Source organism: Cynocephalus volans, chromosome 13 (genome assembly GCF_027409185.1).
Source record: "Cynocephalus volans isolate mCynVol1 chromosome 13, mCynVol1.pri, whole genome shotgun sequence".
Lineage (NCBI taxonomy): Eukaryota > Metazoa > Chordata > Mammalia > Dermoptera > Cynocephalidae > Cynocephalus > Cynocephalus volans.
Genome location: NC_084472.1, coordinates 81,679,063 through 81,695,401, shown reverse-complemented (window position 1 = coordinate 81,695,401; position 16,339 = coordinate 81,679,063). Strand labels below are relative to the sequence as shown.

At 36.3% G+C, this 16,339-nt stretch overlaps 1 protein-coding gene across 4 annotated transcripts in view; it reads right to left on the bottom strand.

The window, feature by feature from the left end:
• Window positions 1–211: 211 nt before the first annotated feature.
• WDR17 (WD repeat domain 17) overlaps window positions 212–16,339 on the bottom strand; it is a 91,539-nt gene continuing 75,411 nt past the window's right edge. For all 4 annotated transcript variants that reach the window (XM_063076816.1, XM_063076815.1, XM_063076818.1 and 1 more), the window contains 6 exons: window positions 7,462–7,603; window positions 7,038–7,140; window positions 5,995–6,096; window positions 3,212–3,310; window positions 2,724–2,907; window positions 212–437 (listed from right to left, as the gene is read on the bottom strand). In XM_063076816.1, the coding sequence (XP_062932886.1) occupies window positions 318–437; window positions 2,724–2,907; window positions 3,212–3,310; window positions 5,995–6,096; window positions 7,038–7,140; window positions 7,462–7,603 (750 nt within the window). In that variant the 3' untranslated portion in view covers window positions 212–317. The remainder of the gene's footprint in view (window positions 438–2,723; window positions 2,908–3,211; window positions 3,311–5,994; window positions 6,097–7,037; window positions 7,141–7,461; window positions 7,604–16,339) is intronic.

Genomic DNA, 16,339 nt, shown 5'->3' with positions numbered 1-16,339 from the left:
TGTTTCAACAATATAATATTTTTGTACCTTTTATACTTTGTACACTTTATATGCTTTTTAGATTATTTGGTCCTTTATAATTTAAATATTACTTTCCTCCCAAATGTGGCTATTACATTCTATAAAGGAGTCACCTATTTTTCTTTTAAATTATATAAATATTTTATTTCTTGAAGTTAATGAATAAAATTAACTGTTATTTTCCCAATCCCTAATCCTCTTCCCAACTTTTGGTCCTTGGACAACCAAGATTAAGGTAATACTAACCCACAAAAGCTCTTCTTTAAATAAAACAACTAAGCATGGAAAAAAATCTCTCAAAATGGATTGAGTCGTATTCCAGTTCCTAAAGGTGAGAATGGATTCACCTTTGCCCACATCAAAGCATCATTCAATGAGATAGCAGATTTCCCATCTTCAAGGAAAAATACAGGGCCCTGCACACAGAATTGAGAAAAGAGAAGATGAGATTATAAATTCACAATGTATTTTTAAACTTTCAGAAATAAGAATCACCATAACAAAAAAAACACTGGCAATATTTAGGCAATCCTAAGAGAAAATTTGATAATATGAGAAAATTAGTTCTTTGAACTGCCACAAAATACAGAAACATTTCCAAATGTCTTAACATTACGTTATTATTCCCTGATGCCTGTTAAAATAAAATTCAGTTTTATAATTTGAACTCTTTAAATACAGTAGTGCTAGCAATGACAATAGGTATTATTAATTTATTAATTGTCACAAAGTTGACTTATTTTATAAAAACATGTATGCCTAGTAATGGACTTAAATATACTAGTTTAATCATGTAGCATATGTTAATACAGCTGGGGAAATTATTTCAGCCAGAAACATTGAACCTGCTCTCCAAAAGATCAAAAACATATTGCTCTATTTGCATATAAACTTAATTTAAAATTATGTTCAGTCATGTGATTTACTAGCATATTTATAATTTTGTTGCATCAGTGATTACATATGCCAAGGGTAGTTATGAAGAATCAAACGCAAACAAGCTTTCGACCCAGCTCTTAGAAGGAAGAGCATGATTTATAAAACACTAAATGCAATATAAATTTTTTTTTTCTTAATTAGGTTCTAAAGCTATCAGGATTTGGTCATGATTTCAAATGATACATCTTGTTTTTAGCAAATTATTTCTAGATAGTAGAAAGCCCATTATAGAAGTAGGTAAAGTAGACATTTTCCTATTAGTAGGTACTAGAAATTTCACAATTATAACCCAAACACATTAATTTTCTGTTGAAATAGAAATATTCTGGGAGGGTGGCACTACATCTATATTATTTATGTGTACCTCAGTGTGTATGAGATAATTAGTAGATCCTTTCCTGAATGTGGGTTTGTGTACAGAGAGGTTAGATGGTATTTATTAGGTCGTTTGACTATCCCAGATGGAGAAAAAGATTCTTAAGAGAAGGAGAAAAGGAACACGAAGATACCAAGTACTAGAAATGGTACAAAGGGCAGTGGGTGGTACTGAATATACACTCCAAAAATTTCATGTTTTTTGCTTTTAACTATAAGTTTTTGAATTTACCCCTTTGGTTCTTTATTTCTGAACACAAGTGGATAATAAAGGTGTATACAACTATGTGCGCCCTGTCTGTTTTTTGGAATATACTGGTGTGTTAACTAGCTTGCAGTGGCAAGCCAGGCTATAGTTAGGGTTTACATTAGAATCCAGCTATTTCATTTATTTTGAGTGGTGGTGCCAAAAAATACCTTCTTCATTGGCTTGGCATGTCAGCATTAGAAATGTAATTTTCCACAACACAGTTGAAATATAAAATCTAATCGATAAAATGTGTATATTACTGGGAGGTCCCACTCTTTTAGTCCAATCTATACTCTCAATTAGCATTTCATGAGGATTCAGCTTTGTTTACTTCACGGGAACTCATACAATTAGTCCTGGCTCTACAATGATAGACTTCTCTATTTCTTTGAGATAATACACCCCTGGGTCACACTCGGCGGCTCTGGCATCATTCATTTGATTGTACATTAGGGATCATTCCTTGGGAATTAGCCATTCCTTACAATTGATCCCAATAATTTTTAATTGCTGAAAAGTTTGGTAACTAGATTTAAGAACATGCATATATATCAATAATGTATTATATGAGGGTACATCAAAAAGTTCACGGAAAGATTCATATTATCTTTTAATTGTATTCTTCCATGAACTTTTTGAAGTACCCTCAAACATTTATCTATTTTTAATTGCTTTGTTTGTGTTTATATAACACAAATGGAGACTAGAAAGTTAATATATTGTGATACAACCATTTGTTAATGTGTTGATTGTTGGTTTGTCTCCCTTATTTAATTTCCCTTAGGATATGATCTATATGTACTTTAAAATATATTTGTTAATAAGTATACACATCATTTAGTCCTAAGTAATACTACATGAATAAGTATACATATCATTTAGTCCTAAGTATACCTACTACATTAATTGCTTCTGTAATAACAGTCAGTACAATGACTGCCTTTCCAAATTTATTTTAAAGACAAACAGACCATTTATACTATGAAAGCACTAAGGGCAATATTTATTTACTGGGCCCCAGGCCACTTTAGAGTTACCTACTTTTATTCAGCTTATGCTTATTTTAAGATAACATTTCAAAAAATAAAAATATAAAAATGATGGAAATGCACAATTTATTCTTGACATTAGGCTGTACCTTGATTTTTAGTCCTGTAAGACAAGAGATATGAATGTCGGAATGACTTGGAAGGTTTGATCCAGTCACATAATCTGACCCAATAATTCCTTTGAGTGGTTCTTCTTTTAGTCTCTTTAATAAAGTTGCATAAACCATTCTTTGTGAATCAGAAGGGGGTGTATACGGAGATTCTTCTGATGATCTATATTTTCAACAGATATTTTCATTTTTATAGAATCATAGGTTTAAATCAGTAATAGTCCCTCATGATTATTCAATTCCCCTTTATAGTGGAGGGAAATCTACTTCAGACTATTTACAGTAGAATAAAGAACTTTAAAAAGGCAAGAAAAGAGAGCATTATAAATTATTATTGATATATGCTAAACAAATCAAGATTCATTATTCTGCTAAAATTAATAATGAGACCATGACCATGCACATTTACAACAAGTTTGTTTATAACATTAAATACCTTCTGCATTCCAATTTTTATATTCACTCACTGGTTGGTGAACTGTGTGCAAGCTCTCCATGCATCCAGTTCCTCAGAAAGATGTTCAATTTTTAAAGGGACTGACACCTCCCGACGTTTTAATAGCTGACTAAAACATATAAAAAAGAAATTAACATCTGACATCAAAAACTTAGATATTAGAAAAAGAAAATGAAGTTTAACTGAAATTTTAAACTTAACAATTGTTCAAAAATATGCGTGTACACATATTATACATATATTATAATAAAATTATACATTATACATTATATGCACACACATAGTAATTCCCCTTTATCTACAGGGGATACATTCCAAGACCCCCAGTGGATACCTAAAACCATGGATAGTACCTAACCCTATATATACTATGTTTTTTTCCTATACATACATACCTATGATAAAGTTGAATTTATAGATTAGGCACAGTAAGAAATTAACAACAATAACAAATAGTAAAATAGAAAAATTATAACAATATACTGTAATAAAATTTATGTGAATGTGGTCTCTTTCTCCCTCTCAAAGTATCTTATTGTACTGCACTCACCTTTCTTCCTGTGGATTTGTTGAACTGATAACTGAGACTGCTACTAAGTGACTAACAGGCAGCTAGCATACACAGCGTGAATATGCTGGACAAAGGGATGAGTCACATCCCAGGCAGGATGTAGCAGGACGCTACAAGATTTCATCATGCTACTCAGAATAATGTACAGTATAAAACTTATTAATTGTTTATTTCTGGAATGTTCCATTTAATTTTTTAGAACCACTGTTGACCGTGGGTAACTGAAATCACAGAAAGCAAAACTGTGGACATGGGGGGAATACTGTATCAGCATATATGCTAACATGTATAGTTAGCATTTAAATCCCTGGCAAGTGAAAGATATTCAATCAACAGTTGGGTGAGTGATTGAGTGAGTGAATGAATGAATAAATTAGCTGCATAATGTATGGAGAATGGTTAGATCAGTGAAGCAATGTTGCGTAATAGCCACAGTGAGGAGCAACACTTAACCATGACCCTGATTATTTAATCCTGGATGACAGAAATATAACGACACCATCAAAAGAAAGAGAGAACACAAGAGAAGGAGTAAATTTGAGAAGGAAGATGATTTTAATTCTGAACATACTGGAGTTTAAGGCTGAAGTTTAGCAAGCTGCTGGATATACACATAGAAGCTTGGAGAGTAGGCTATGCCTGAATATATAATAATGAGTTATCTCCATAGAGGTGACAAGTGCAGCTAAGAAATGCTGAAGTTTCTGAAGAACAGAGTATAGAAAAGAGGGTAGAGAAGAGGAGTGGAGACATGGGAGGTGGGTGAGGAAAAAAAAAAAGTAAGGAGAGGAGGAGAGAAAGAGAACAAAACTCCGGGGAAAAAGATATTTAGTGGGTTAGGGAAATAAACGCAGGCATCAAGACACAACAACAAAGATGGAATTGTCAGAGACATTCTTAAAAATTAGGGAGTTCTTAAATGTCTTTTTCTAAACTACCATGTTTTCCTTAACTTAGACGTATTCTCTGAAGTCTCTCCAGGTTTACAAATAAAAACTCTTCTTTTTATTCTTGATATTAATTTAAGTGACCATTTTCTCTCTTCACTTTCATCATTACTGAAGTTATATATAACTGAACTTGCTTCATTCAACATTATTTTAATTCTAATGTGATATGTCCTATTGATCCTATATTTTAATACTGTTAAAGTTGCTTTTGAATTTTGGTTATGCTGCATGCACAGAAGCAGATTTTTCCTTGAGTACCCCGATCATATTAATTCCGTATTATTCCTTACTTTGCACTAAGTGGCAGTTTACTGCTTCACTTACACAAGAGGGAGAAGTAGTTAGGGATGAGAAAGGCTCTGTTTCTCTCAAAATCTTCTGCCCCATATGAAGGGTACTCAGAAACATTACTTACCCACAGTCTCTAAAGCATTGTTAAGAGTTAAAAAGGTCATCTACTATGCCATTTCACAAACTGGTAGATTTGAAAAAGGGTTTTTATGGGAGGCACTGTGAATTTTATTTTTGAGTATAACAAGTTTTAAGTATAATGGCTAAAGTTAGCAAGCTATGAGAAAACGTAGGAATTTAATTGGTAGATTATATATGAATATAAAACAGTGCTACTCACAAACTCTCTTTACTTTGCGTTTCTCTACTCTACAGAATGGAAAGCTAAAATACCCAGTTTCCCATCTTTTCCGCCCCCATCTTCTTTTAAAAGTGGGGTTACACGATTTTGGCCAATGAGTTGCAGGCATAAAACCCTAAGGAGAACCTTCCTTGCTGAACAAAATGGTCTTGCCAGGAGAAATCTCTTTGTGGTGTCTATCTTTCTTTACCCTTACCTCTTTCCTGCTTAGAAAGTAGAAATAATATATGGAGGGCTAGCAGCTGTCTTGTAACCATGGAAAACTCAAGCAACAGGAAAGAAATCAAGAATGTTATAGTCAAAAGAAGAGAAGAATCTAGGTCCTTGATGGAATCATTGAACAGCTGCAATAGGCTGGGAATGCCTATCTCAAGTGTTTTTACATGCAAGACCAATAAATGCTATGTTTAAGTTAGCATTAGGATTTCTATTATATTTACAGCCTAATGCATTCTTACTTCATATAGTTAATTGCTGCTTTATTGTAAAGCTCATACTGAATAAATAAATGAAAGCATGTAATAATACATTTGGTGCCTTTTATGATCTACTTAGAGACTACTGATATTAGTAAAAGGAATTTAATGATAGAAAGGAATTTTTTTTTTTTTTTTTTGTACCTTGTGTACTCATAAAGTGCTGGAACAATGTTTTGGTACTGTCTTCTGATAGCCAATAATGCACCAACATAACCATATAATATCAGCAACTCATTTCGAGCTCTAAAAAAAGAATATATATACACATATTTTTTAATTCCACAATTTGAGATATAGAACATTACTCTCATATATAGTTCATGTACATGTATCCTATATTCTGATGGGTGACAGAGCAAAATATGTTTAGAAATTTTTCTAAATTTGAGGAAGATGATTTATTCATTAGTTAATAATTCATATTCAGACATTTATGCTATATCATAAATTATAATTTAAAATAAAAGCCTCTTAATAGTATATAACTATTGCCTGCTTCTTTCTGGCTGTTTCTTCATGTGATTTATCTCTAAGTAACTCCTTTGGTCAGATTTAGGAATTCTTAGCATATTATGCAGACTCAAGGAAAGGTCGAAGAATATCTACTGCACTTCCTGCTGAGGGAATTTGCCAGTTTCCCAGGCTTCTGCATCACCTTTTCCACACAGGCATTAAAACAAAAAGAGCCCAAAGACTATCTTGCAAATTATACATGAGTCTTTGAAGGCTTAAATCATATGGATGACAATGTCCTTAAATGGTACTTGAATTCAGGAATGGTGTCTATTTTCTACTTCCCAGCACTTCTTTCTCCCAAGTCTAGTATAATGCTTTGCACACAATGGATATTTAATAAATATGACCATTAGTTTCTTGAGGACTTAAGGTTGAAAACCATCTGAAAGGTTTGAATTAGTCCTCTTTGAAACATGTGTTTATATGCACATATATAAACACACATGCACTAGATATTACTAAATGGAGCCACTAACATTTAATATTTCTTTTTCAAGTTCACCTCTGTATTTTTTAATACGAATATAACAAATAAAAATGTAATTTTTCTACAAGTGCAGCTACCTGTCCAAGACGATCCTACTTATTGATCTAAACACCAAAACCAATCAAACCATTTTAAAACATCTCATAGATTCACTAACGTATTTTGGAGAAAAAGTACTTACATAGTACATGTATGCAAGACTAATTTTTCAGTCCGAATATAACTCAATAGGTCAAGAACGGGGAAAATGGTATCCAAAGTCCAATTTGAACTACTGATGTATTCTGGCAAAATAAAACCAATAAAAGATTCTCTAAATAATAGTATCAAAACTTGTGCGTCCAATTTTTAATTTATACGATTAATTCTCTGTCAGTCAGTCTTATCTACCTCTTTATTTTCTGGATTACAAGTATTTTCCTATTCACACTCTCTCAGGTCCTCATACCATAAAATCAGAAGGGATGCCGTATTTCACATCAGTAATTTCTCTCCTTTTAAAATTAAGGATGGCTAGTTCTTGATTTTAAGGCTGATTATTAATATAAATGAAAAGCTTAAATAAGTGAGTAGATTTTAAATTATATTACCAACTAGAAACTTACCTTTGATGAAGTCAATACCAATAGGAAGGGCTTTTTCAGGTTCTTGACTTAACAAATAATACTTTATAGTTTTAAATATATTGCCATCTGCTTGGGCAGTCTCAGCTAACTGCATACATTCTTCTACAGTGGGTAACTTGCACTAGAAAATAATTTATTTGATGATAATGTTACTAAAATTTACAGGGATAAAAGCAATAGTAAAAGTACTAAATATTTTGAGTATACCTAGTATATTTTCTTATTACAGTTGTCCAAAATAGATGTAAACAAAATTACTTGCCTTAAGAGCATATACATTTATGGAAAAAACAATGTGGGGTCATTAGCTAATGAGTCAGTAGCTTTTCAGCAAACAAAAACCTAATAAATGAGGTGGAAGTAAATTGTCCTGACTGTAATATCATAAGTAGTACCCACAAACAGAAGTTAGCAAAAAATGCTAAGATTAGTTCTTTTAGAATGAATACACTGACCATACTGTCAAAAACTATACTGTTGAGGGGTTTTCAAGATGGCGGTGGCTGCGGCGGTTGGCACGGAGTAGCTGAGGTGGAAAAGGCAGCCACTGGGCCTTAGGCAGCCGGGAAACTTGTGGACCTTCCTCTTGCCATCTCTTAAGGGAGGACCACTGCTGGTGGCCAGTCGTGGGGGCTGACCGCCACTTTGCCCTCGGCAGGAGAGGCTGCCTCATTTACAGGCAACAGCTTTGAAGTATGGAGCAGTAAAAGAACTGTTTCTTAGCTGCAAAAGCGAGTCTCTAAACAGGGAACATGGTGCCAGGGCTGCTGTGGATGCAGACAGGATCCTGGAGGCCGGGGCCGCGCTGAAGATGGCCAGCTGCCCTATTCATGATTCGAGGTTTCAGGCTGGCATAAAAGAAGATTCCTGGGAGCACCCGAGCCGCACCGCAGGACCGAGCGAGCAGCCCAAGGCGGCGGGAACCGAGAACGGGGAAGGCGACAAACCAAAGGCAGAGAGTGAGTGCCCGACCTGGCACAGCCCTGTAAGTGACCCGCGACCCGGCCCTGCTCGGGGGGTTGATGCCCACCCGGCTTCCGCCTGCATCACCAGGCCACTCACCGCCCCGGGGCTGCCTCCATTTTCTCAGGTGGTGGCAGCTCTGGCCCGGCTCAGCCAAGCCTGTCCTCCTTGCCCAGCTCGGCTCCTCACTGAGCCTTCCCACTTGCATGCCCCGGCGCGGGGCTTCCCGGGGCCTGCGGGCTGGCCTCCACTCCCACTCCCTCTGCGGTTCTCTGGTGGGGCTGGTGGCGTGGGGTGTCCTCGGCCAGCATCGGGAGGGCAAGGAAGTATGGGCGGGACCGACTGTCACTCCACCACACCCTGGACTCCGGCCCCCAGTAAACTTCCTGTTACTGGGAGGCAGATACCATCTCTGTGGCCACCAGTTCGGAAAAACACCTAACCAATTTCTGGTTAGGAATAGTGCGGTAGGAGAGTTCCCAAGTCTGCTTGAACCTACCGGGGAGCTGACTGCAGGCGGGCACTGGACTCGGTCCGTGCCGGGGGGATACAAAGGTGAACTGTGTGCTGCGGGCTCCTCCCCCGAGGAGCTCACGCTCTGGTGAGGTAGATAAGTCAAGTACACAAATAACCGCGATACCAGGAGGAAGGTGATAAGTCCTGAGAAAGATCTACACAGTGCTACAAAGGCACCCAGAGCGACTGGTCGTCTGTGACTAGCAGAAACCTGGTAGACTTCCTGGGCGAGGCGGTGCCGAGCAGGGTCCTGAAGGCCCAGCTGAAAGACAGGGGTTGCAAAAGACACATCCCAGCCCAGCACAGTGCGCACAGAGCGGGGAGACGTCTGGCCAGGGAGGCGGAGACTCGACAGAAACCACACACCCTGTGGGGTGGCCAGTGCACGATCCAACAGCCCGGGCCAGAGCACACGGAACAGGGAGAAGTCCTGCACGGGAAGTGAAAACTCAGCAGAGATCACACACCCTGTGGTACGTGATCCAGCAGCCCAGCAGAGTCCAAGCTGACCAGAAAGGTGGCTCCCTGGAGAGGGCCAAGACCCGAGGCAATCATACACACAAGGCACTAGAGGCCAACTGAGCAGTCACAGAGGTAGCCATACCAAATTGGCAACCACATCAACATCTTAGTTAGTCAATAGTCTCAAACAGGTGGACTGTGAAACCCCCTGCCACAATGACTAAACATCAAAGGAAAGATAGCAGAAACAGGAAAAATCAAGAAAGTACACCACCAAAGGGTAATAAATCTCAAACACTAAATCCTATAGAACAAGAAGCCCTTGAAATGACTGACAAGGAATTTCGAGTGATAATTCTAAGGAAACTGAATGAGATACAAGAAAACTCAGCTAGACATCATGATGAAATGTGGAAAAGTATACAGGACCTGAAAGCGGAAATGTACAAGGAAATCAATGTCCTGAAAAAAAAATGTAGCAGAACTTGCTGAACTGAAGAAGTTATTCAGCGAAATAAAAAACACAACGGAGAGTTTAACCAGCAGGCTTGTCGAAGTTGAAGAGAGAACCTCTGAACTTGAAGATGGGCTGTTTGAAATAACACAAGCAGACAAAAAGAAAGAAAAAAGAATCAAAGACATTGAAGAAAATCTGAGAGAGATATCAGACAACCTTAGGCACTCAAATATCCGAGTCATGGGTGTTCCAGAAGGGGAGGAAAATGGAGATTGCATTGAAAACATATTCAACAAAATAGTGACAGAAAAGTTCCCAGGTATAGGAAAAATCACAGATCTTCAGATCCAGGAAGCTTAATGATCTCCAAACGTATTCAACCCAAAAAGGCCTTCTCCAAGACATGTTATAGTCAAATTCGCAAAACTCAGAGACAAAGAGAGAATCTTAAAAGCTGCAAGAGAGAAGTGTCAAACCACCTATAAGGGAGCCCCAATCAGGCTAACATCAGACTTTTCATCAGAAACCCTAAAAGCTAGAAAGGAATGGGATGATATATTCAAAATACTAAAAGACCAAGATTGCCAGTCAAGAATACTCTACCCTGCAAGGCTATCCTTCCGAAATGAAGGGCAAATAGTATATTTCTCAGACAAACAAAAACTGCGGGAGTTCACTACCACACGACCACCCTTACAAGAAATCCTCAAGGGAGTACTGGGTTTGGTTCCTGAAAAATAACTACCACTGCCATAAAAACCCAAGAAAAATCAAAACCCACTAGTATAATAAAAATGGCATTCATGAAGAGAAAACAAACAAACAAAAATGCTATCTACAACCTAAGGAATCAACAAACACAGAAAACAAACAGTAAATCAGAAAGCAAGGAACAAAAGACACCTAAGACAACCAAACAACCAATAAAATGCTAGGAATAAAACAACACCTTTCAATAACAACTCTTAATGTAAAAGGCTTAAATTCCCCAATCAAAAGACACAGACTGGCTGACTGGATCAAAAAGGAGGACCCAACTATATGCTGCCTACAAGAGACCCACCTCACCCATAAAGATTCAAACAGACTAAGAGTGAAAGGATGGAAAAAGATTTACTATGCAAACAGAAAAGAAAAACGAGCTGGAGTAGCTATTCTTATATCTGACAAAATAGACTTTAAACTAAAAACCATAAAAAGAGACAATGAGGGACATTACTTAATGATAAAAGGACTGATCCATCAAGAAGACATAACAATCATAAATATGTATGCACCCAATGTTGGAGCAGCCAGATTTATAAAACAAACTCTATTAGATCTAAAGAAGGAAATAGACACTAATACCATAATAGCAGGGGACCTGAACACCCCACTGTCAATATTAGATAGATCATCTAGGCAAAGAATCAGTAGAGAAACACAAGATCTAAACAATACTCTAGACCAATTGGAATTGGCAGATATCTACAGAACATTCCATCCAACAACCTCAGAATATTCATTCTTCTCATCAGCACATGGATCATTCTCCAGGATAGATCACATATTAGGTCACAAATCAAGTCTCAATAAATTCAAAAAAATTGGAATTATCCCATGTATTTTCTCAGACCACAATGGATTAAAACTAGAAATTAATAACAAACGAAACTCTGGAAACTATACAAACACATGGAAATTAAACAGCATTCTACTTAATGACATATGGGTCCAAGAAGAAATCAAGCAGGAAATCAAAAAATTTATTGAAACTAATGAAAATAATGATACATCATACCAAAACCTGTGGGATACTGAAAAAGCAGTATTAAGGGGGAAATTTATTGCATTAAATGCTCACCTCAGAAGAATGGAAACATGGCAACTGAACAACCTAACACTTCGCCTTAAAGAACTAGAAAAACAAGAACAATCCAAACCTAAAGTTAGCAGACAAAGAAATCATTAAGAACAGAGCAGAACTGAATGAAATTGAAAACCAAAAAACAATTCAAAAGATCAACGAATCAAAAAGTTGGTTTTTGAAAAGATAAATAAAATTGACAAACCATTAGCATGGCTAACAAAAAAAAGAAGAGAGAAGACTCAAATAACGAAAATTAGAAATGAAAAAGGCGATATTACAACTGATTCATCTGAAATACAAGGAATCATTCAAGACTACTATAAACAACTATACGCCAACAAATTTGAAAATCTGGAGGAAATGGATAAATTTCTGGACACACACAAGCTCCCAAAACTGAACCATGAAGACGTAGAAAATTTGAACAGACCAATAACAATAAAGGAGATTGAAGCTGTTATCAGAAGGCTCCCAACAAAGAAAAGCCCAGGACCAGATGGATTCACAGCAGAATTTTACCAAACATTCAAAGAGGAATTGACACCAATTCTTTACAAACTATTCCAAAAGATCAAAACGGACACAAATCTCCCAAACTCATTCTACGAAGCAAACATCATCCTGATACCAAAACCAGGTAAAGATATAACCAAAAAAGAAAACTACAGGCCGAAATCCTTGATGAATATAGATGCAAAAATCCTCACTAAAATAGTAGCAAACAGAATACAGCAACACATATGTAAAATTATTCATCACGATCAAGTGGGATTCATCCCAGGGATGCAAGGTTGGTTCAACATACACAAATCAATAAATGTGATACACCATATTAATAAACTCAAACACAAGGACCATATGATCATCTCTATAGATGCTGAAAAAGCATTTGATAAAGTTCAGCACTCATTCATGACAAAGACCCTCTATAAGTTAGGTATAGAGGGAAAGTATCTCAACATAATTAAAGCCATATATGGCAAACCCACTGCCAATATCATCCTGAATGGGCAAAAGCTGAAAGCTTTTCATTTAAGAACAGGAACTAGACAAGGATGCCCACTCTCACCACTCCTATTCAACATAGTGTTGGAATTACTAGCCAGAGCAATCAGAGAAGAGAAGAAAATGAAAGGCATCCAAATTGGAAAAGATGAAGTCAAACTGTCCCTGTTTGCAGATGACATGATCCTATATATCGAACAGCCTAAAACTTCTACAAAAAAACTGCTGGAATTGATAAATGATTTCAGCACAGTAGCAGGATACAAAATCAACACACAAAAATCAGTAGCATTTCTTTTCTCCAATAGTGAACATGCCGAATGAGAAATCAAGAAAGCCTGCCCATTTACAATAGCCACCAAAAAAATAAAATACTTAGGAAATGAGTTAACCAAGGAGGTGAAAAATCTCTATAATGAGAACTACAAACCACTGCTGAGAGAAATTAGAGAGGATACAAGAAGATGGAAAGATATCCCATGATCTGGGATTGGAAGAATCAACATAGTGAAAATGTCCATACTACCCAAAGTGATATACAAATTCAATGCAATCCCCATCAAAATTCCAAAGACATATTTCTCAGAAATGGAAAGAACAATCCAGACATTTATATGGAATAATAAAAGACCACGCGTAGCCAAAGTAATGCTGAGCAAAAAAAACAAAGCTGGAGGCATAACACTACCTGACTTTAAGCTATACTACAAAGCTATTATAACCAAAACAGTATGGTACTGGTATAAAAACAGACACACTGATCAATAGAATAGGATAGAGAATCCAGAAATCAACCCACACACTTACTGCCATCTGATCTTTGACAAAGGCACCAAGCCTATTCACTGGGGAAGGGACTGCCTCTTCAGCAAATGGTGCTGGGATAACTGGATATCCGTATGCAGGAGAATGAAACTAGACCCATACCTCTCACCATATACTAAAATCAACTCAAAATGGATTAAGGATTTAAATATACACCTTGAAACAATAAAACTTCTTAAAGAAAACATAGGAGAAACACTTCAGGAAATAGGACTGGACACAGACTTCATGAATATGACTCCAAAGCATGGGCAACCAAAGGAAAAATAAACAAATGGGATTATATCAAACTAAAAAGCTTCTGCACAGCAAAAGAAACAATTAACAGAGTTAAAAGACAACCAACAGAGTGGGAGAAAATATTTGCAAAACATACATCTGACAAAGGATTAATATCCAGAATATACAAGGAACTCAAACAACTGTACAAGAAGAAAACAAGCAACCCAATTAAAAAATGGGCAAAAGAGCTAAGTAGGCATTTCTCTAAGGAAGATATACAAATGGCCAACAGACATATGAAAAAATGCTCAACATCACTCAGCATCCGGGAAATGCAAATCAAAACCACACTGAGATACCATCTCACCCCAGTTAGGATGGCTAAAATCCAAAAGACTGTGAACGACAAATGCTGGCGAGGTTGCGGAGAAAAAGGAACTCTCATACATTGTTGGTGGGACTGCAAAATGGTGCAGCCTCATGGAAAATGGTATGGAGGTTCCTCAAACAATTGCAGATAGATCTACCATACGACCCAGCTATCCCACTGCTGGGAATATACCCAGAGGAATGGAAATCATCAAGTCGAAGGTATACCTGTTCCCCAATGTTCATCGCAGCACTCTTTACAATAGCCAAGACTTGGAACCAGCCCAAATGTCCATCATCAGATGAGTGGATATGGAAAATGTGGTACATCTACACAATGGAATACTACTCAGCTATAAAAATGTATGAAATACTGCCATTTGCAACAACATGGATGGACCTTGAGAGAATATATTAAGTGAAACAAGTCAGGCACAGAAAGAGAAATACCACATGTTCTCACTTATTGGTGGGAGCTAAAAATTAATATATAAATTCATACACACACACACACACACACACACACACACTCACAAAACTGGGGGGGGGAGAAGATATAACAGCCACAATTACTTGAAGTTGATATGACAAGCAAACAGAAAGGACATTGTTGGGGGGGAGAGGGGGAGGGAGGGAGGTTTTGGTGATGGGGAACAATAATCAGCCACAATGTATATCGACAGAATAAAATTAAAAAAAAAAAAAAAACTATACTGTCAAAACTACATTAAATGTAGCAAACGAAAAAGGTGCATTATTACACGTCCTCTACACTGTAATTTTATTTCACTTGGCCTTTGAGACAAAGCAACCTTATTTCAGAGATGTGAAAAATGTATAAGCTCTTAAAGTTTTAAGCTCTGACATTCTGAAATGTTACAAAGTGAAGATTTTTAGTCCATGATATTTCATTACTATAAAATGAAAAGCCATACTCTCATTTTTTAAATAACTTTTTTCTATTAAAACTGAGAGTTTGATCCTCTCTGAAGTAAGTTATTCTGCTTCCATAATAATGGTAAGGATCAAGTTCTCTTTTATATTAAATTTCCATGTGTTTATGATTTTTGAAGCTTAAATGTTAAAGTTTGTTTCTAAGGAACACTGATGGTTCAATGCTTTCTTTCAACTTATTTATTTCTTAATGCATTTATTCAATAGTTTAATATTTCTTGCTTAAAAGTTAGGTATAATGAACATTTTAGATCTCTCAATATTTCCCTCAAAAGCATTACAACAAACTGAATTAAGGGGGTTCTCATGTATATGACATTTCATATTGTTTACCCATCTTTATTCACAGAATTCCAAATGTGTTAGGTATTGGCCTGGTTAAATAGAAAAAAAAAACCCAAAAAACAAAAAACAAAAAAACTTCTTCACCTAGATATATGACCAAAGTCTAGAGGGAATTAGATAATGGTACCACTGAAATTTCATTTTCAAACAGACTATATTAAGAAGAATAAGATGATCACCCTTGTAATTCCTGTCCTATCTTAAAATTCCAAAAGTTATTAGTTAACATCATATTTGAATACAGTTTTTAGTATTACAGACATCTCTGATTTACAATAGTTCAATTTACAATTTTTCGACTTTATGATGGTACAAAAGTGATACATATTCAGTAGAAAGCATACTTTTAGTATCCATAAAACCATTCTGTTTTTCAGTTTCAGTACAGTATTCAATGAATCACATGAGATATTCAACATTTTGTCATAAAATAGGCTTTGTATTAGATGATTTTGTCCAACTGCAGGCTAATACAAAAGTTCTGAGCACATTTAAGGTAGGCCAGGTGATGTTTGGTAGGTTAGGTGTATTAAATGCATTTTCAACTTATGATATTTTCAACTTATGATGAATTTATCAGGAGGGATGTAACCCCACTGTAAGTGAAGGAGCACCCGTACTTGTGAAATTGTTTAGAGTTATTAACACCTTCACACATATTCACTAGTCTTTCTGAAGAGTTAATAATGAAGTCTGATGACAGAGTCTAATTATATCCTTTTTGAATGTGTGATGAAAAGACTAGGTGAATACCATTCTTGCCCATATCATTAAAAGCTGTGTAAACTTAGACAAGTCATGTAGCCTTTTCAAGACTTGATATTAACATCTGCACCTTTTTGCCTCAAAGGATACCTGTTAGCGAACAAACGCTACACAGTAAATGTAAA